Below are 23,595 nucleotides of genomic sequence, written 5' to 3' on the forward strand. Positions count from 1 at the left end.
CTGCCGAGCCAGCTATTAGAATTCATGTATTGATTTTACAGAAGAGCACACTATATTCCCACCGGTGGGGACGTCTGTTGGCAGAAACAAAGAGTGTGGATACGTAAATAAACGAAACTCCCCAGTTCCATAGCGAGAAAAAGGAAAGATGTAACATCACTCGGGTGCCAGATAGGAATCGGAAGATTTTGTGGTCAGCACCGGTGAAATAAGCTATCTTTTTTTCTCTCACACACACTAATCTTGGCTCCACGTCAGAAGCTGTGCAGCAGTGCAGTAGAATGGTAGCATAGACAACCGCTGCCTATAGATTGCTATTGCAATCTTGCCGTCCGTGGTTTAGTCTTCCTTAGACTGTGTTGCTTGGATATCTACCGATCCTCTTTTTTTTTCAGACTGCTTGTGAATGGATTTCTTCTGGATTTGCACAGCCTAACATGGATGTCCCACCATTCCTTGCATCGGAAGGTTGCTTCTTGGCGCAGTGAAACAAGAACATGCAGGGATTGCTAATGGATTTGGGAAGCATATGCTTTCTTTTCTAAGTGACCATGCCGTGATCCTCACTGAGGGCCATTACCCTGCATAACGTCAATAAAACAACTTCGGGGAATCTAACAATACAGGGAATAAGCACTGTGCATTATACAAACATCATGAAGATTATATCCCCAATTCTAACTAATCTGGTCTTCAGGTGCACCGTTAGGCTTCTTCTGCTGATATTACTATGTGTGGGATTTTCTCAGGGGATGCCGCACGTTTTAAGATTTGGTAAGACTCTTTTTCTTTAAAAATATTACTCATGAATTAGAATGCACTCAGACTGAATTATTTTGGACGCCATAACTGGTGTGTTCAAACACAGTTTAGATATAACCATGACCCCTTTGTTGCCCCTTCGCATTTTTCATATTAAAATGGGCTGTGGTGCAGCACGTCTCTTAAACGCTTCCTCCTGCCTCTTGCCTAAAGATGTTTTATGTTCACTCAGCCAATAATACTGTATATAGCGAGTACACATTATCACAGAAGAGGTAGCACCAAACACTCCCGGGTACGCCTGACAACAAGGTAGACAAATATCCTTTGTAGAATATGTAGAAGTTCTCTTTATTAATATGCGTGTTATATATACTGTACATAGAGTTAGAGTGATATCAATTTAGTTTGCTAAAAGCGTGATCCAGTGAAAACAGCATGCTAGCAGTGAAAATGTATCCCGCCTACTATGACCTTTAGTGTACACTTAGCAAGGTTAAATATAACTTCATTAATGTTCTGCCAAAGACGTAAAAGCCTCACACAAGATGCTCACTGTTAATTCCATAAATATAAAGTAAATACCATTATTTTAAGGCAGACCTACGTTAATGGCGATCAAGTGCTGTTGAAACGGTTTGAAAACACTTTTAATGTCTCCCTCTAAGTTTTCTAAAACCCACTTGTATGCACTGCACTTAAAAGATTCAACGTTTTGTAGTTTGGAATTTCGACGTAAAACAACCAAAAGTGCATTGATTTTTGTGCACGTTTCCATTGTTAGAAAATAATATAGTGTTTACTTTTATAATGTCGAATGTCTGGAATTACTACATTTAATAATTCGGGTCCACTGAGTATTATTTAACGTGTTCCTTTAGTTGCGTCACAATGACCAAAAGGTTGCAATAACTGTGCAGCAGGTGTGCTTAAATGGTGTGCTTAAACATTGATTGAATGATGTTGGCAGTTTTTCTGTTCCTACTGTACATTCCGAGACATGTTGTAGGCTGCTGTAGATTTAGATTGTGATGCTGCCCGTGTGTTTATTTTATGTACCTTACGTGTTCTTTTTATGAAATCACTGTACATAGTTCTGGAGCAGTCAAAATGAAAGGAACAGTTTTGCTTCAGAAAGACAATTTTTTCTTTGCTTCGTTGTGGTAGCCAGAACACGCACACAGGAGTGAGCGTTTTCTCTCAGCCATTGGTTGCTTAAGGTGTTGCTTTCTGTACGTTGCTAATGGCAACCATTCCAAGGAATGTATTGTTCTAACTATGCGTATTCCTGTTCGTTTTACTAGGAACATGCGCTTCGCATAAGCGACATCGAGATTCTGTTGAACGGTAATGGTTACAAATGTAATATTTCGTGCCTTTGAAATGCTAATGTCCAAAATCCACTGTTTCATGAATGTTTTGGATTAAAAACAGATTAGCTCGAAAAACGGAATTTTGCATCATAATGTCGAAGTCGGATAATCACAATCCGTTTCCTTTCACTGTTTTTTAATGGCACTGCATTTATGTGCCATTTCAGTGTCATTCATGTTCACAAATGGAAACTAAAAACTGCCAGTTTTATTTGTCCCACAGACAGAAAAGGAAAAACAAAAAAACACTCTCTGGTTATTCCATGTTTGATGTTGTGTCTGTTTTCAACAGTTGTGCGTGAGTTAGGGTGTTCCATCCAAGCTGGTGGTCACTTACAGTACAGTATATACAGTATATACTGACGGCAGTTCCTGCAGGCCTTATTTAACGGAAGGGCTACTTCTACACAAAGCCCTCTCGTCACCATAGTGCAGTCTTGCCTTTTAACTCTGAGCGATCTGTGGACTAGCATATCAGCCGTCAGTTTCAAAGGGTATATGCACTGGAGTGCTGTTGGGGGGGGGATAAGACGCAGATTGTCAAAGCCAGTTCAAACATTCTCAAAGTGCCTTGCAAAAAATACAACATAAGATAGGTAATAAAAAAGTTATTTGCGCTACGAGATAATTTTGTTAATGACTAAATCTAGACTTCAAGTCTAAACAACGAGTTTTCGCAATTATTCGATCTAATTATTGCAGTGAACTTTGTACACGTGTCAGAATGCGTCAAGATCCCACAGCTTTGCTCTTAGAGCAAACCGTGTGACTCACTGCTCCTTGTTCATTAGTTTGTTGAACCTAATGGAGAAAATATTGTTTCTCCATTATGCCTCTTCTTTGTGGTTGCTCTTTGTTTTTATTTAGAGCTGGACACACGCTATGCCTGCTTGTTACTCTCAGTGCCAACACGTCTATACCTCTGATTTTAGAGTCCATATCCAATGTTTCCTTAAAACGTACAACAAAATGATTATTAGAAAGGATGCTGCACAGCGGCTCGAAAGATAGTAAAAACAACAATAGCAGTTCCGTCAAGTAAAACGCTGAGATATTGTACTCTTTCCTGTGGAAGATAATAAGGCATCAGAAACAGAAGGCATTGTGTTAAACTCTACAGGAATGCAATCCAATGTGTTTACAGGTAGATTAAGATGTAAATACTACATACTGTCTTAGAATGATAAAGCAGCTTACGTTTCACAATGGCGTACACGATACGCATTAGAAACCATTTTTCCACCGGCTGTATAGACGGTTGTTGTACTTGACCCTCCCTCAAAAAAACTCTTTCAAGGTTTTGAAAGCGATTCTTTTCAAGAGAAATTCATTGGAACATCACGAATATTTAAAGGATGTTTTTTAGGAGCCTATATAAACTAGCCTAAGCGTACTTTAATACTAGTGTGTATATGGAATACAAAAAACAGCAGAAAAATGGTAAGATGTTAGTCGGAAAGAATGGATATTGGATATATTAAGCCACTAACATACGTTTATGTAGTATACAGTATATAACCATAGGAACAAGTACACCAGTACTGTATACTGTATATCTCAGTTTATGTAGTACATATAACCATAGGAACAAGTAGCCAGTACTGTATATATCTCATCAATGTACAAATAATGTTTTAACCAAATACTGCATATTTAATGGGAATTTGCTTTTGGTGTAACCAGATTTCATCGAAATTGCACCTTTGCTCTTAAACCCTAGTTTTCAGTCATTACTATTATAATGAAACAGAAGAAATATACACTAAAAGAAATGATGAAACTACATTTATGAAATGGCAATATCTACATTCAAATACATATATAGATAGTAGTGTGTATCTTAGATATCTGAGGCACTTTCAGGAGTTATACAAACAATTGGAGCAACAATTCATTCAAAGCCTCACTAATGTTTTTGATGTTTACAACAGCTTTATTATTTTAGATTCAGATGAGACTATCCTTTAGCCAACTTTAAATCACATTAATCAGAATCTTCAAAAACACAATCATATAAACTCTGGGTACACTGTAACCGAGCAGCCAATATGAACTGTTGTAGTAGCTAATCCATCAGATTTACCATTCAAATGTAATTGACTCATTGTCAGATGTTCCTTGTCATTAACATCATTTGTTCTGATCCACACAACCAGAAAGCTAAAAAATTGCCTTTTCTACTGCAGTATAAAAAGGTATAATTTAAACTAGCTTAAAACAAAATGTCTAAAATTTCTATGGAAGGTGGGCCACATCTAACAAAATCAGTGACTTTTGATTAGCAGTGCATATTTTCAAATCAGAGTATGGTTTTCAATAGGGATTTATATAGTGTGTGGTCAAATCAAGAAAACAAAAACTGTTTTTCTAAAAGTTTATTGAAGACTTTAAAATTAATTTTAATTTTTAGAAAGGCACTCTGCAGACATAAAAAACATTTTCCTTATAATTCCCTTCTCAACTTGGTTTAGTGATCGGGCCTATTAGGTTTAGATATGAAGGGATACAGTCTATTTATGGTCATACAAGGTGTGAACAAATAAATGCCTACTGTGGCAAGGAAGCCGTAACTATTCACTACTAAATGGTGAATAATGTAGGTAAACACTACAGTGATAAATGTATTATACATTTCACCTTACTTCATTCCATGTTTTGAACTCATGAGACATATTAAAAACACCTGAATCCAGGGACAGGCATGCATATAAATAACACCAAACAGCATGTCCATGAAAAATGTTGAGCTGAGATTGTAGTCCAAAGAAGGCTTTGACAACAGTAAGCCATAGGGCAGTGCCAAATGCGTAACAACCAGAGCAGAGAAGGCAGGTTAATCACTTAAAACAGTTCCTTTTAGACATCCCAACTCGAACCGTCACAGAGATAGACTGCATGAGCATTTAAGACTGCTTCAATCTAAATTTGCCAGTGAAAATTACAGACAAATGCAAACAAGAAAGGAAGGTTGAAAATGCTGTAAATAATATTTATGAACTTGTGTTTATTTTGTCAAAATGTAAAAGAAGATGTGGTGTTTCGGGCATTTTAAAGCCGACTTTTTCTCAGCAAAATACATTTTGATCACAAACTGGTGCACACACACTTGGCATTCTTTAGCAACAGAGCTAAGGTACTTGAGGAGGTACACTTTTCTCCATCTGTTAATGGTGGTCTGCACTCATCAAAATGCAAAACAAAATGCTCTTCTTGCACAATTCATTAAATGTTTATGGGTCTTCTTGACAGAAGACTGAAAAAAAACGTTGACTGAAGTGACTAAAACAGACATTAATAAACAGAAAATGATTGACAGGTGCCACAGATTGACAGGGTACAGTATGTGCAGTAATGATTGATAAGGAGAAGAAGGTGACATATCTGAAATAAAAAAAATCATTTACAACAAAATGCCAGAACCATCTCTGTTACGTTTTATTGAGAGAATATTAATAAATTGTTTTCTGCCAAATTACAGGTCATACTGTATCTTACCTTGTTGAATTTTAGTAAGCCTGTCCTGGTGTCCCCATGACATCCACAACCACTATATATGAACAGAGAACTGCTCTAATTAAATGTGAAGTCTTGACAGATAGGTAATACAACTATGGAGAATACAAGCTCTAACTGGATCAGAAATATCCATATCTAGTAACTTAGTTATACAGAAGGCTGATGTTTATTTTATGGTTGTAGAAGAACTACTGAAAAAGGGGTTATTTCACTGCTTCTGGGGAGAAGACCTTAATCCAATGCGTAAGGGCTCTATGTACTGCATATAGTTCATTATGCACATTGAAATATTGGAAAGCTGCTACTTAAAGAGAAAATACACACTGATACACTTTAGAAACATAGAACGTAATTTTACCCCAACATATTAATTAAGCCATGTCAATGGATTCACCTATTTGAACATGCTATTGTGAGAAATTTTAATGTGCCTCTAGAAAATGTTACGTTTTTCACTCTTTTTTACTTCTGGGTATGAAATAGCAACACCTGTGGGAGCTCTTGTACCAAGAAACGTGAGCTTATCAAGTTGTATGTGTAAAGTAGATAGAAGCATGAATAAATGGTACAGTAGGAAGGTTTTCCAGTTTTAATCACACTGCAGCTATGCCATGCAATGCCATTTCTCTGTGAAAGAGAGATGGAATGGGCTCTGGGAGTGTTGCCAACAGGACTGTTGCAATGTAAAATCACTGAGACATTCAGAGTCCAATCACCCCCCATGACTAGACTCCAGCTATGTTACCAGCTGACAGGAGGCAGCTGTGATCAACCCAGATTTGGCCAACCACATATCATGACTCAATGACAGCATCGTTAAATGGAGAAACAACTGATGAATTTCTTCTGTTCAGCAACAACTATCACAGAAGATCCATTGGTTTAGTTATCAGGATGTTCTATAATGGTAACGGCATAATTCAATGCCACCAAACATTAGTTTGCACATACAAATGAGTGACAATCTTGCATTTTGGTAAAGGGCAGTTGAATTTCAGTCTCTTCTCATTTGGGTATAATGCAACATGTACATACAGGAGTAAACACAAATTGTTTGCTGAGTTATGTTGAAAGGAATAGCATTGTTTTAGTGCCAGTAGCATAAAGATGTAGAGGACCACATTACAGACTTTAGAAACAACTGACTTTTTGTCATCAAGTGATATTGTGACTGGACAGTATTGTGTTGACAGCAGTTTCTGACATATGCTCTACATGTAATAGCAACTGCAATATCAAAGTAACCCCTTCATCTTTGAATACAACATGTCTCCCCCTCTAATCACCAATTAAACAGTCAATTAAGCTCTTGTGCAATGATTTGGGTAGATGCATAAGCCAGTTTCAACTAATTTTGCTGATACTGTAGTTACTGGTAGTTACTTTAAAAACGAAATGCAGAAACATCATGGCGATTTTTCCAATGATGTAAGGTCTTTCCAATGAGAGACAATTCATATTAATCACTTAGATAGGAGTATCTGATTTGCATGTGTCCCCTACCATGCATACATTTCAAATCTTGTAGTTGGAAAGATGATATAAACCTAGCTATAGCATATAATGTTTATTTTAAATGTACTTTGCACTTTGCTCAAGGTGTTTCTGTATATACAGTATGTTAAGACATTCTCTGTCGTAAGATTTGGTACCCTATATCTCTACCAGTAGGAATCATTAATTTATTAGATATGTGACTTTTAAATAAACTTTATATATTTATATAACTAGAGATATAAATGGCAAATGATTAATAACAAGCAATATTTATTATACACTAAAATATAGTTGTTAAATATATAGAATGCCAATATTTATGTCACTGACTGTATATCTTGCTGATGAAATGGTGGTATAAATACATTTCAGGGTAATTACTTACATGTATACAATGCATGTCAGTTTTTAATCCTTGGCTGTACAGGGGTATGTTATGGAAGCAAACACATCTGATTTGGAAAACAGTGAAAAGGTATTGCTATTGACTGCCTGATATTAAAGAGGGATAGTGATAACATCACAGACCTTCCTGTCTTTTTGTTAGATACACTACTAACAATTTTAACAAAGTAATTAAATTGGTTGATTGAAGTCACTATGATCTTGTGGCGATAAAGACCATTTTGACTTAATAGGATTAGAAAACAACAATTCTGAATGCAATTCTGTTGTAATAAGAATCTTAATGGTACGTACTTGTCGCTGACTAAAGAGAATGTCCAGGATAAGTTTAATTAAAAGGTCAATACAAATTAACTCCCTTTATTGCTATGTATGGGGAAATAGAATAATTACTTTGTAAAAGGACTGTTACCAATACTGTGGTGTAGTTAATCTAGTAATGTGTATTTGAAGAACCTTACATGCACCATTATGTTTTTTGCCTATTTATGAATGTGTCATTCTAAGTTTCTTTAAAACTGCCAAAATAGCTTTTCTTTTTTTAAATTAATTTAAATGTTATAATATGCTGAGATTCAATGGAATTTGGTCTTCACTATAAAGCACTTCACTAGTGCTTCCTTGAAAACATGAAATGATGAAATTATAAAAAAGTTTTGCTTTTATAAAATACTGTAATAGCATCTGATATTGAGGTTCTCTCTTGTTATATAATGTTCTACTTTTTATGCTGCACTTAGATATATCACTTCAAGTATCTTTTCTCAGTTAATCAAGTAATTACAAAAATATAGGTTAAAACGATGTTTTCAAAATGGAGAATAATATACAAATGAATTCTAATACACTTTGGTTAGTTAGGATGAATTTGAACTTGAGGGTTGCCACACAGGGGCGTGGAAGTTAGGATTACTGCATCATACCACCTTAATTTTGCATTCTTCCAGTGGGTGTGGGGGTTTTCACAGAGTAGAGTCTAGGTAAGCTATCTAAATATTCCCCATGTGAATATGTACTGGCATCCCATCCAGGGTGTGTCCTGTCCTGCATTTATTTTCAACTGAATTAGGATCTGGCTAACTGTAACCCTGTTTTGGACATAGTGTTTATTAAAATTGTTAGAAATGTAAGGATGGTATCACTATTTTATTATCAGTATTTCTTAATCTATTTCCAAAGTTTATCTACAAATATATGATACCTTTTCTCCCAAACAGCTAAAGAACATTTCACAACTGAAATGCAGTATGCTTTTTCTCCTTACCCTTTTATTCAATCCAGAATTATCCTTTTTTCACATTTTTACTTTGTCCCAAACTCAAGCAGTCATTTTTTTACACAAAATCAGAATTATTTGTAGACAGACCTCAGTAAAATGTGTATCTGTATGCTATGTTCAAAGACTTTCAATATGAAAGAGAAAACTAAAGATGAGAAACCTAAATGAAAAGAAAGGTGACGCACCCTTGAGACATCTGATCAAAATGTTTTCATCAAAATTTTAACACGTGAGAACACAGAAAAAAAGATGGATCGGGGATTAATAGTAATAACTTCTAATGAAATTGTGAATTAATGAATTCATTAAAAGAAAATGGATGAAGAAAAAAGCATACAAAATCATTCTTCAATTCAGATTATTATTGGGGTGTGTTTATATTAGTACTCTGAAATATTGTTACATTTTATTTACAAGTCTGAAATTATTTTCTCTGCACAAAACAAATACAACTCTCGTGTCTAATAGATCTAATAAACAAATTGAAATCTAGATATCAAGCAAAATCACAGAAAGTTTAGCAAAAATACAGTTCAAAGAATCAAGACACATGATCAGCAAGAAATATGAAACACTGTCAAAATCTAAACATTACAGTGGAGTATTCTGACAAACTTCTAGTGCAACTGTAGCCAGGTGACGAATGTTTGTTGGTTGCAGCTATCTCCTTTGGATGGCATGGCAAGTTGAGACCATGGATGTTTTTCTGTACTCGGGTCAAGTGAAAAGCTTGGCCATGGCAAGTCCTCATCATTATTTTCTTTCTGTAAGTTGTACCACTGTAACTCTCACACTTTGCGGTTTTACTGTACATTTTCCTACTGTAAAATCTAAAATACTAGATTGGCTTATAGGAATGTACAGTACAAGGGCATTGCCAGTGTACTGCTGAGCAGCACAGTTGCCCTCAACGCAACAGTCAGCATAATGCTCACCATGACATCTGCACAATTTATCTTCTGTTAGGACTGTCAAAGGCAAAATGGCATTCATCTCTGAATTATAACTCTTACCCCTTCCCATGATGCTGTAGTACACACAAGTTGGCAATTTTGTTTTTCTTCCGTCTACTTTGTACCCCTGGATGGCCTCTAAGCATATGTATTATTTTCATGAAGATGGCAATCTACGGTTATTCTGTGTATTTGTGGGGTATTTCATCCTAGAATGTTTTTATTCTGTAGCCAAAGTAGTCTGAAAACAATTAGATAGGCACGACACCACTGAACTGGTGATGTGACCCACTGTCTTTCAGGGAGGGGCTTTTCCTTACAGAGACAAATTCCTGGTTTCTCTGCAATAGTAAGCTGATAATTAAAGCTAAATACTGTATGTCATTCTCCAGGCGACATCTTTCACAAAAATAACAACAAGGCAGTCTTAATTACTGAATGAGGCCTGGTCATTTGCTGTTCTTATATTAATTAAAATTATGTATTTTTGAAAAGTTACATACTGTACTGTATATACTGTACTGTCGAGACCCTGGGGTATACAGATTATCTCATTAAATACCAAATACTGTATACTCAGTGGCTTAAAACTACCTTGAATAAAACTAGTATTTTATTGTCTCAAAGACGTGAGCCAGGTATTTTATTACAAGGTACAATACTACTCAAATAATCAAAAAATCTACTCAGTTTTTAAATGAAAATAGTTTGTTCAGTCAATTATTGATATAAAACCTAGAATGTTTTGTTTTCGTATATATATATGATATAAAACTGGGATCAGTTCTTTCAAGCACTAAATATAACCAAAAAGCTTGGCAGGAATATGAATGTGGAAAGGAATGTATAAGTCACATATGGGATCAAATTTTGACAGGCAAAGATGCTACTTGATCTAAGATTGTATACTGGCCGCTCTAACAAACTGGTTTCACAAGGCTTCTCTGCTGGTGTCAATAATTTTTGAACCATGTTGATACCAAATCACCGAGTAGCCAGGCAACAGGATATCTTGAAATATTTTCAGAAAGGAGAATTTATCTGGGTCAATGTCAAATTTTTCTGAGAAGCAAAAACTAGGCTTACGGTATATTTCAACTCCATGTTACCTGTAAGTAAACATTGCATTTATCAATTTTTAGTTGTAATGTTTGTCCTTGAAGATGATGGGGTTTGTCTGTTATTCCAGGAAGACAATTCATGTACAGACAGTGCCTAACCTGGAACATTGTACATTTCAAAATGGAAGCTTTTGTTTGATATAATTTCAATATAATTTATTGAAGCCATACTCAACATTACTATTGTTTTATGGGCTTTTGTATTAGACAATATGATTTATAGCAAAGTTTAGAACTACAGTATATAACATCTGTGCTCCTGCTCCTACATGTTATATTATATGTAAAAAGCTGGATGAAAAGAATGAAATGAATATCTGTTTTACATTGTTACTATTATTACACTGTAACTAGTATTACATTGTCCTTATTACAGTATAATGAACACAATATAATTATCATCATGATGATAATTTCTATCTTTTCTGAATGAAGATTTGGTTTTAAGAAAGAGTTAGCAGTGTTTTATGATTGGTAGTATTTTTCAAGTTCAGTTTTGTATGGATGTATTCATATTCATCTGCCTTAATTTTCTTTTTTAAGTTGCAGACTAGAGCCGAATAATGGTAACATTTTGTATAAATTTGAACATGTCTTGTTAGAATGAATTCCATTAAATATTTAAGGCATCAATACGAAGAGGTTCCATGTGATTCTCAGTAAAAACAAAAAACTGTTTAAATTACTGTATTTAGTGCATTGATAACATCAGTGTATTGTATTAGATTTTGTTTACTTTCTTTTTTACATGCAAAATCTGTTTTCCATTTGTTCAGTGACCCTACCACAAGAATCCCGAACATTTTTTCTTCACATTTGTATTTAGAATTGAAACTGTGAAAAATGTTAGTCATTTGAGTGAAAAAAGTTAAATCTTGATTAGTATGAATAAAAACTAGCATGTGGTGTACTGTAAATTGCCTCTCATTTGAACATATCCAAGGCAGTGTGTGAAACACAAAAAATGCACATGCTAATGAACACTGAGAAGCATTAAGTAACAAGCTGAAATGAACAGAAAAAAATACTTTTTTGAATAACTACAGACTGTAAATATCACACAATAACTATCTGCAAAGGGAATGAAAGCATCTTAAAAACTGCATGGATTAGTAAATAATTAAATAATGCAGCACATGAACCAAATATAACCAGAAGGTCTCATTTTATCAGAAAAAAACAGGGTTTCAGGTGATATGTGTTAATACGACATGACAATCACCATTCTGACAAAACCCATGTAATAATGCTTAGAAATAAAGTTGCAATCAATTATTAGTTACGCACATCGTTTCTGAAGACAGTGGTAGGTGTATACTGCATTTGACACAGATAATAAGAAATAATCAAAAAACAAAATCAATGTACAAAACTGATGTGTTCACAGAAATAAAGTTTTGTGGTTTATACACTTTTTATGGGACACATATAGATTTCTAGAATGTGCTGTTTTATTAATCCCAGTTCTGAATACTATTGTATTCTGTTAACAATTTGCACAATGTATTGCTATTTAGGCTGTATTTATGATGCTAATAATAATAATAATAATAATAATAATAATAATAATAAGAAGAAGAAGAAGAAGAAGAAGAAGAAGAAGAATAAGAATAACTCTTACCATTGGACAGATCATATTTCATCTATGATTTCAGTCATTTTAGGATTAAGGTAATTGAGATATTGGTAAAGGTAATTGAGGTTGGTTATTTTAGGCTTTTTTATATCTGTTGTTTGTGCAAGCTTTAAACACCCCCCGATCCTCTAGTTACCTATCACTGCACTGCAAGTTTTCACCTGATTTACTTTTGATAAACTGTATTTTTTAACTATGCTTGTTACCCTACCAGTTTCTCAAAGAATCTCCTTTATGTTATCTTTCACATGATGAGATTTAATGTGTAATTAAAATTAGGAGTACACTGAGTCCTGGTAATAACTAGTCCTGCAATCTTCTCTTTTTTGCTGCTGTTGTTTTTTTCCTTTGGCCTTGGTCACTTTTTATAACTTTACACTATTCTATATATTTGGTTGTGATCTATACTCCATTACAGGAAGCATTAACAGTGCTCCTAGTTTCCCTCACAGCATGCACTTTCTTGAGAAGAGCAACAGTGGATACAAGCTTAATACATTTTATTCCTTGGAACCATGGTAACTCATTTAATTTATCCTCCTCTTCTACTGTATTTCAGGCTTATCATTTTAAAGAACCAGTAGCTCATAGTTCTGACTACCATATATTGATTGTTTATATAGTAAAACCTTGATATTCATAAGTTCTGTATTTGCAATTTTGCCTTTTCACGTAATTTTGTTGTGACCACTATTTCCACATTCATTGACCAAATTTGCATGTTCCCTGACTGCGCAGTAGGAGAGTAAATACAGGCACCCATTTCCCCGGCATTTTCAACTTGCGGATCTACAGTAGTTCATCTGATCTGAACTGGTCTTTGTAGTAGTAAAAGCATAGCTTGGTTAACAGAGAGTTAACATGTTTATTTAGGGGTGCATCATGGGTAATGTTTTATGTGGTTTAATTTAGGAAAGTATTATATGTGCATTGTATGTAGACCTATTATCAGAGTTATGCCTGCCTGCGACTCAGTGTTGCAAAATAAAATAAATGTTAAATAAAAACAATCTTGGTATCTCCTAAATTATCACAGTCTCAATTCTTGTTTGTCTCACAGAAAAAGACAAGAAAAAATTATGAGAAAGAGAAATAGACAAATGGCAGGAATAGGAGAATGAGTTGGCTGAATGGGATGGAAGTCCTTTCATTTACTTGAATTATAGGGGAAAACAATATTTTTTACCTTCCAACACTTATTTTCATCAAAAATACTACTAACACTATTTCTGAAATAGTTTAAAGTTAAAACAAAAATATTACTACAGAATTGCTGGTTCCACCAGCTGTGGAACCACCCCTGTTTTTTCCCATGAAGTATTAAGTCCCGAATTCTCAAATTTATGATTTGCAGAAACTTCAAATCTTCAAGGTACCTACAGTTTAACCCTTGCGAATGCAGGGGATTTACTGTATACTGTATATATAAAATATATTGTGTGAATTTATTTACATCGATTGTGCTAGCAATGTTCTTTTCCATCTCCCTGACCCAGACTGACTTCTCAGTCAGTCATCTCACTGTCATATCCCCCATTCAGGCTAACTATTTGTAACAGCAGAGATGTGGTGACCCTTTTCTTTTCCAGTTAAGAACTTAAAATGTAGCCCCAGATAAGCTAGTTTTATTTTACCTGTCTGATATTACTGTCTGATCTTTACCTCCCAACTCATGCAATGTAAAGACAAAACACTACAGTACAGAATCATGTACAGTGCAATGCCTTATTGTGTAAACTACTAAAAATACAGAATGCATTCCATGTCTTGTATTCCATGTCTGATTTTCTGTCACCCATACACGACTCTACAAAGTTTGCAGTCTCGCTGACAGCATTGAGAGCCAAAACTATAATCCTTCTTGGTTGGAATAAATCCACATTATGTATAAAATTGTAGTCAATTGCACAGACCCTGCTTTAGATGAGACATGTTACCCTTAACAAAATCCTATAAGAAAGGCAGCTAGCTGGTGTCAATAGGAGATGCACAGAAGGTTGCATAGAGCTTACGATGCCAGAGAATCAGTTTGGATGGTTCTGGAACATCTTTAATATTTCTATAAAAATAACTACAAATTAACTTTGGTTAGCTAACTTAGATATTGCATTAATTCAGATTGTTGATTCCAAAATATATAGTACATTTATAGTAAACAAAATACTACTGATTTCATTAAATCTTTAAAGGGGATGTATTGATTAAAATCTACTTGATAATGTAATTTTAAAAATACAGTGAAAAAATATTATATACTAATATGCTTTATAATATACAGTATATTACAATTTTGCAATTGGAACATTATGTGCTTATTGTAAATGTACTGTAAAATCTATGAGAGCCAAGTAGCAAAATCTAAAAAAAATGTATTCCTTTTCAAAATACTTTTCTTGTGTTTCATCAATCTTATATTATGTAATATATAATATATATTTTCATTATATTGAGGTGAGAGTGCAAGACTCATACTCTATCCAAGAAAATTAAAGAATGCAACCATGCAGAAGTTCAGGTCCAGAACTATTTCATTGATAAAAATGTATTTATTTATTTTATTTAAGGTGATATTAATAAGTCGCTCAGCACTGTAACTCTTAATCTTGACATCTCAGTCCATTTATTGTCAAATGAAGAAACTGTAAACGGGAGGTCTCATTTTTATTGAATCCATTGTGAACTGATTTGCTCATTTCCAGGGCCGGACCTATCTTTCTGGGGGCTCTAGGCAAGACCATGGAAATGGGCCCCTCCAGATCACGATTTGTACAGTACTATCATTAGCTCCCATCACGACTATATTTTATTATTTAGAAGAATAAAATAAATTGATCATGGCACACATTTTACCAAATGGTAAAATAATGATGCATTTTAACAATGAAAGTAATGAAATGAGCAATAATAACAATAAATAATGATAAGCAGGGTGTCTGTTACTTCCAAATTTGAGCTAATCATGACTTGAAAAGCACTGCACTGAAACCTTTGTAGAAAGGAATTGCAGGAGTATGAAAAAGATAAAAGTAAGTCAGAAAAAAAATAAGTGCACTCCATAACAAAGGATGTAAGATCAGTAAGGCTGAGCAGATAGGAAAGTTTTATTTAAAACAAAAACATTCCATAAGTCAATTTGCCCATATTTTTGACCTCCTGTATGCTTTAATTAACATGAGCTCTGAAAAGCTCCTCTCTGGTCCCGCTGCTGTCAGTGGGAGAGAGATTGCCATGCGAAGGGCTCCAGGTTGAGTTCTTGCGAGAAACTGCAAAGAAAAAAAACGATGTTTTAATGCCGGTTACGTATTATCACCGAACAGTCTTTAGTTTGGTCGGGCAACGCCAATTTTTAGCCTGGAGACCCACATAATATGTATGCAATTAACTTTTACTAAAACACCTCAAGTAGTCTATGTACTTAGTTTAAAAATGTGGGAAGTCTGCCATTTGCGAGTTACATGGGTCTGACGGACTCAAAACCAAATAAAATACAATATGATATGTCTTATACAATATACATTATTAGACGAACCTCTGTTCTGAGATTGCTCATCCCGCTCTTCTTTTCTGCGCTTCAGAAACATATTACGTACTCGATTGTGATTGGTCAGTTTTTGATCCACAGCATCAACTAAAAGAAAAAGTAACAGGTTTATTCCATGCTGAAAAAAAGAAGAAAGAAAACACAACGTTTTGGCTGTGGAGCCTTCTTCAGGTGTCACCTATTTGCATATAGTTGTCACCTGAAGAAGGCTCCACGGCCGAAATGTTGTGTTTTCTTCTTTTTTTCAGCATGGAATTACTATTACTTGTTCCTTTGCAGCTTACCCATGCTGACGCAGCTACCCACCTGAACATCAATTTAAATAGCCTCTTAGAGACGTTTTCACTCACATTTGAGTGTTCTGGTTACAATTATGTTGTGTTGCACATTGAAGGGGCTCCCTGGCGGCCCCGGGGCCCTAGGCAGTCACCTAGTTCGCCTATGTCCAGGGGCCATATCAATTGAAAAGGTAAAACAACACAACCAAGGTTTCAGGTGTCTGTCTCTTTGCATCTTTGATTAAACTACTAATTTATAGCAGTTCTTTCATATTTTTGATACATGCAGCAGTGGGACATACATGAGATCACCTTAGTATACATGAGATCACCTCAGTATCTCATGGTATACATTGCCTTAGGCTATTTTGTAGCTATCTCTGAATTTTAAAATAATTTACACTACAGATCTCTGAAAGAAATAGCTATTCTTCAGTTAAATCTTGTGACATTGATTAATTCACCCACTTTATGTTGTAATGAATATAAGTGTTTGTGCTTTCACTGCTAAATATTTTAAAAGTATATAAACTAAAAAATAAATGCTAAATATTTAAGATTGGACGTTGTCTTATAAAATCTGTCTGTCCAGATTTTATATATTTTGAAGAGGTGCACTTTCTAAATAGATGCTTGATACTGTAACATGTTCAATACCTGTATGCACATGTACTGCTTCGATGTGCTAACACATATACAGAAATATCTATTTTTTAACCACCTATTTCATTTGCATAGTTTGAGTTTATAAGGAGTGTGTAGTTTCTTTTAGAGCTTAAAAGCTGTAAACATAGTCATAATGCATATACCAATTTTTAATTGGCATGTGGTGCTTTATTTTTCTGTGTGTATGAACTGTATGAACATATAGAACATACTGTATATGTTTGGCACCCGTATAATTAATGGTAACTTATAGATCATTGTCTTTCATTTTCTCATACATCAACTACAATCTAATCGTTACCAATTCTGAAATACAAAAATTACATGAAATTTCTTTGTTCAACTATTACATATAATTAAATAGTTTGACAATTCTCTTGTACCAATCAAGGCATACACTTTAACTTACAGTAGTAGCAATAAACAATAGAAAAATCATTTTAAATAAAAAAAATGCAATGTGCCATTCTCTCAATTATTCTTCACGTTCTTGTATTAATTTCCCATTATCCTGCAAAGTAGGATAAATTGTAGCCAACTAATGAAAACCTTTATCAAGCTCTAAACAAGTTGTATCAAACTTTTATAATCTTTGAATCAAATAGACTAAATTCAATAAAATAGTTGAGTGACAATTATTGGTTGAAAATCTTATTCAATCTCATTCTTTTCATCCTCCTTACTAAATATATTTTTAACACAATATTTACAGGAAACATGGATCCCCAGGGATTTTTTTACAGCATACAATTCTCAGAACCCATTATTGTTGTTTATAAATAATAATCACTTGCTTCAAGATACAATTTCTGAGGCATAACATGCTGGATAACCTATCGAATTTTTAAACAATACTGAAATGCTGGCAATTTGTAACTAGTATTAATAACTTTCAGAGATCAGAAATTTGGAGGTCACCATTAGGCGTTCAATGATACTTGGAACATTTTATATTGAATAGGGAAAGGGTCTCATACAGTATGTGAGATCGCTAAACTTCATATTTTCACATTTTGAGAATATTTTAATATCACACACCTGAAGAAGGCTCCACAGCCAAAACATCCCTTTTCTTTTCCTTTCATCATGGAATAAAACTTTACCTGTTCCTTTGCAGGATATTGAAGATCTATGCAATGTGCTGGTATTCTAGAAGCATAACAATTTCCTTCATTTTATTCATACAGTACATATCTTAATAAACCCATTTTCTTGCACTCAGTATTGTAATACTTTGCTTGTTTTTTTTCTGGAAGCCAAAAGCATCTGGCAAAATAATTTGAACCTTTCTTTTAGAGAAATTTACTCTTGTATTATTTTTATTTATGAGTAAATTATGGCACTAGCATGCAAATGTTCAAATTCTGTTATCTTTAATGGTCATGACCATACTGTATAATATATTGGTCATGACCAATATCGCTATAAAACACGTGTAACATGCACTTGAGTGAAACCTGCTTACAAATAATTTTAAACCAACAAATTATTTTGTACTAATTATGAATGTTCTACCACTGATGTATTGATGTCCTGAAAGGCCGAGCTTAACTGCAACAGACCAACATTAAAAGGATACAGAATATACCAAAAGATACTGAAGTTCTTTAGAAATCAATTACGGAATAAAATGTTTTAGGAAAATCAGAAGGTGGAGTTTGGTAACAGATGTTTGTATCTGACAATATGGATTCCTTAAACATAGCCAAGAGTCCTCAAGATTTAATTATTTTGTTTTTGTTTTTAACATAAAGAAACATAGCATATTTAGCATTTGCTATATTTATCTTGTACAAGTACTTAGTATGTGTAGGGAAGAACAGGTTCTGAGCTTTGTGTGCCAGCAGAACAACTATAAAACTGACATAGCTCTTTTAATTCTTGTTTACAGAAGTTTCATTGGGTGGCTTTATCGACAACCTATGATTTGGATTTAATGTTGGTCAGTCATGTTGTTCTTTTTCACCCATTAATTTTGCAGGGCTTTAAATCATTCAGGAGAAGCATTTTTTTTAAAAATAGAATGTGCTTGTATAATAAGATTAATGTGTGGGAAAAAAAAAACATGCAGCACAGTCATAGACAAATCATGGTAATTCACATTTTAGTTGCTTACAGTTGCATTAGTTGAGTGTTCAATTATCCATGGATAGTTATTGTATATCAGAATAATTCTTCCTGTATCTCACTGTTTCATTATCCTATTTGAGCTAAAATGTGTGAACGTGTGGTAATCTTAGTGGATATTAGCAAAAGATGTTGTGTGAGTCACACAATAAAGAAACAATAAAGAAGTGATTGCAATTACAAGTACCATGTTTCATTTGTGGATTGTTCTATGAAGACTGATTTTAAAGGGGATCTCACACATTGAAGTTTATTTAGTTTATTAATACTGTAGTTTGTAATTTATATACATATAGATATAGAGGTGATCAAAATATATTTAGAAAATAAAATACCTGGAGAACATGCCAATAAAGAAAATGCAAATCTCAGCGAAAATCTTTTCCTCTAAAAAATTCTTATAAGATTATTTTTTAAGTATTTTTAATCGGCACAGTTCTGTTCCAGTTATGTGATCCAATGCAAGACTTAAAATGCCCCCTAATCCTTTTTTTAATGGATAAAAATACAAGTAAAAGATAATTTCAAATAAATATGTTAATCTGGGGATGACTGAATATTCTATATCCTTGAAGGGGTATTTTTTAATGAGACAATTGTGGAGGGGAACCTTTGAAGAAAAAAAGGAGATTAGTCCTGAATCTTCGTATGCCCCTGGATGAATGAGTTTTCATAATGTATTGTCAAAATCTAAACATAATTCTATAGCTAAAGAGTGTAATTTCAGTTTTTTTCAATACAGTTCTTTCTGCTGTGGTTCACAAACTAACAAGTGCACTTGTAATCTAGATTACTAACTAACCATTTTGATATTTTATATTTTGCTTAGTCTATATACAGTATATATTATATTCATGAGTGATTGTTCAAACTTATGCAGTAACACAATTGTAGATAAAGATGGGTAAGCACATTATGCTCATTAAAATGCAGTATTAGTATCATTCTTGTCCAAACATTGTGTATGCATTTATTAGTAGCATTTGTAGTATTATAATTGGTTCATACATTCTCTTCTTATACACTTCTTTATAGTGTGAGGTGTGTAGCTAAATGCACATGCACAATATGAAAACTAAAATTCACTGCTTTGCAATTTAGTCCATTAAAGCTGAAATTATTCAAGTGGGCAGCCGTGTCAGCGTGTGTTGGCTGTAACGGAACAAGTAAAGGTTAATTCCACACTGAAAAATTGAAAGGAGAAACATAACGTTTGGCCTTATGGTCGTGGGTGTAGCAATGGACTGAGCACACACCCCTGGGGGACTCCACACTGAAAAATTGAAAGGAGAAACATAACGTTTCAGAGCCTCCTTTAGGTGTGTGAGTGTGTAAAATGGAGAGGTGAGAATGGACATCCAGGTGAGATAGTACAGTATAAGAACATGAAGGGCATCAGAGAGACAGGTGTGGCCAGCTAAAATCTGAATAATGAATAGAGGTGATTAAAAAAATGATGTTGAGGTATAGGGGAAAGGTGTGATGCAAGTTTCAGGATAGTTTTGACTTAAAATGTTTTCTTGAATAGAAATCCTGAAATCCATGTAAAGGGATCCTGACAGAAATGTTATAAAAATTGTGGGAGAGGTGAAATGCAGAACTATTGGCTTTGATCATTAAAGTATCTGTGGACAAAAAGGTTGCACAGTTTAGGTGGTCAGAAATATGAGATGACAAGGATGTCTGGTAAAAATATTAATGTGGCAGGGTGATCCTCTAAAATAGAGAAGCTAACTTTGATTATCCTGGGTATAAAACTTGTGTTGCAGTGGAAGGTAAGTACAAGTGGAATATGGTTCTGGGTCTGTGAATTCCTATTTGGGATGATGTTTTGAGGGCTATTTCTAGCTCAGGGTAGGGCCCTTTCAATATAGTGTATGGGGTATCCCTTTTCAATGAAGAAAGAATGTGATATAAGGGCTTGATTATGGGAATATGTGTCTGTTTTGTATCGTTCAAGTTCATGTTTATTGTCATTATACTCATATACAGGTACATGGTATAACAAAATGCTATTTAGCTAGCTCTCAGACGGTAAGCAGTACAAAAAAAGCAACAATACAATTGTATAAGAAAAGAAAGACAGAGACAACAGGCAATGTGCAAAACAACAACAGGTAACAGATAATGTGCAAAACAACATCAGATGTGCAAAATCATACATCAACAGAATGAAATAAAGGATAGAAAATTATGAGGAGTGAACTTCTTGACATGTGAGGTAGAGGTAGATTTCAATGTGTGTTTGAGTTTTGATGAGAGATGGCACTGTGAGGGTTCAGATCGTAGGTGAGAGAGGCTGGGAGTTTATTAGTTTGATAGTGTGGGAGTAAAAACTGTCTCTGAGTCTGGTAGTCTGGGCCCGAATGTTCCGATACCGTTTTCCAGATGGTAGAGGGTCAAACAGTTATTGCCATTAAGTCAGTGCCATTAAGAGACCATGTGAGGTCCTCTGTGATATGGATGCTAAGGAATTTGAAGTTACTGACCCTTTCCACTTCAGTCCCGTTGATGTGGATAGGGGCATGTCCATTTGTCAGTTTTCAGAAATTAACAATTAGCTCCTTGGTTTTGCTGATCTTGAGGTTGTGGTTGTCCTCACACCACATTGCAAGGAGATTGACCTCCTCCCTGTAGGCTCTCTCATCATTGTCTGTGATCAGACCTACAACTGTGGTGTCATTGACAAACTTGATGATGGAGTTGGTGTTGTGTTTGGCCTTATGGTCGTGGGTGTAGCAATGGACTGAGCACACACCCCTGGGGGACTCCCGTGGTCAGAGTAAGTATGCCAGAGGTGTGGTTTCCAAGTCTGACAGCCTAAAGTCTGCCTGTCAGTCCCGATCCCAGTTGCAGAGGGTGGTGTCGAGACCCAGTGCACTGAGTTTCTTGACTAGTTTCTCTGGAATGATAGTGTTAAAAGCTGAGCTGCAGGTGATGAATAGTAGTCTTGCGTATGTGTTCTTTTTATTCAGATGGGATAGGGCAGTGTGTATGGCAATGGAGATTGCGTTATCTGTGGATCTGTTGGGACGGTAGTCAAATTGGTACGGGTCCATTGTGTTCGGAATGGTGTCCTTAATGTGCCTCATGACCAACCTCTCGAAGCACTTCATGATGACAGGTGTTAGTGCCACTGGTATAACTGATATAGTCTAAGAAACTGTGAAAGAGGGAGAGTTTTTAGAACGTTTGAAGTGGAAGGATATGTGAAGGAGGATAGCTGTGTGACTCAGTTGGTTTGCAGTTGACTGAAGTTGACAGTTCCAGGAAGTTAATGAAGAGACTTATGTCTTTAGAAAAGTGGTAGATGATACAATTTTAGAGATGGGTAAATTTTGGTGAAGTGATGCAGGAATTTTTGTAGCTTATTGTTGGAGCAGGGGGTGGTATCGACATAGTCATTGATGTATCTCTCGTAGTGGTCAGGGACAAAGCTGGTAAGAGGATCAAGCGCTGCATGTTTATCAAGAGTGTGCTAGGGGACTGTGAGACCATTGTTACTGGCGAAATATGGAGTAAAGAAGTGTGATGTCCATGGTGAAAATGAAGTAGTCTGGGCCCTGAAATCTGTAATAGGCAAAACTCTGAAGAGCTTGGTTGAGAGCAAGTGCTTCAACCTTATTTCATATATCAAGGACACTAACCAATATTAATCAACAATTGAAAATGCTGTTTAGAATATTTTTGTATGTAGATATGAAATAAATTGCAGTTTTCCAGACAGATTTATGGCATAATTGATGTTATTGTGAGCAAAATTGCCTAACTGGAATGGCTGTTGTTTTGTAAATAAATGTTTGGTTTCATCACTTGCATAGTGCTTCTTCAAATTTTTTACAAGTAGCTGCTGTTTGAATTGTTTTATTGTAACAATGCAAGTCCAAATGATTTAAATAAATAAATCTTGTTTTATCCCACAATTTTGTACTATCTATATTGTTATATATTAGTCTTGCTTTCTTCTTAAGCAATTGCACAATATTCCACTTGTGCCCAGTGTTTATTATTTTATTTCTACAATTTCCTGCATTTGTTTTTCTGTTTTGTGTTTATTTGCAAAGCTTTATCTACCCTTAATTTCAAGACAGGAAAAGGGGAATTTCAAAAATATTTTAGTTAATTGACTTTATTTGCTTTAGTGCTGCCAGTCTGCATTATCAGCCTTCTTAAATTGAGTTTAGAATTGCCAGCTTTGTGGGTATTACACTGTGTCTTGGACTGCTGCCAGCACATTCACAGCAAATATATTTAAATCATTGCTAAGCTGCTTAAAATATTCATGTTTCACTCATTGCATGGTTTATAGAAATGTGAAACTATTTATGGCCAGGAAGCCACACAGTAAAAAAAACAACTCAGAAAATAAACACCATACCCCCATAGAATCCAAAAGTTATGAAAAATGTACAGTATTCTTTAAATGGAAAATGCAAATACA

At 34.7% G+C, this 23,595-nt stretch overlaps 1 protein-coding gene across 1 annotated transcript in view; it reads left to right on the plus strand.

The window, feature by feature from the left end:
• The first annotated feature begins 292 nt into the window (after positions 1–292).
• Positions 293–23,595, plus strand: part of grik2 (glutamate receptor, ionotropic, kainate 2) — a 243,416-nt gene continuing 220,113 nt past the window's right edge. The window contains 3 exon segments of the mRNA XM_006625959.3: positions 293–491; positions 493–576; positions 578–774. Of these exon segments, the coding sequence (XP_006626022.2) occupies positions 442–491; positions 493–576; positions 578–774 (331 nt within the window). The 5' untranslated portion in view covers positions 293–441.

This window comes from Lepisosteus oculatus, chromosome 2 (genome assembly GCF_040954835.1).
Source record: "Lepisosteus oculatus isolate fLepOcu1 chromosome 2, fLepOcu1.hap2, whole genome shotgun sequence".
Lineage (NCBI taxonomy): Eukaryota > Metazoa > Chordata > Actinopteri > Semionotiformes > Lepisosteidae > Lepisosteus > Lepisosteus oculatus.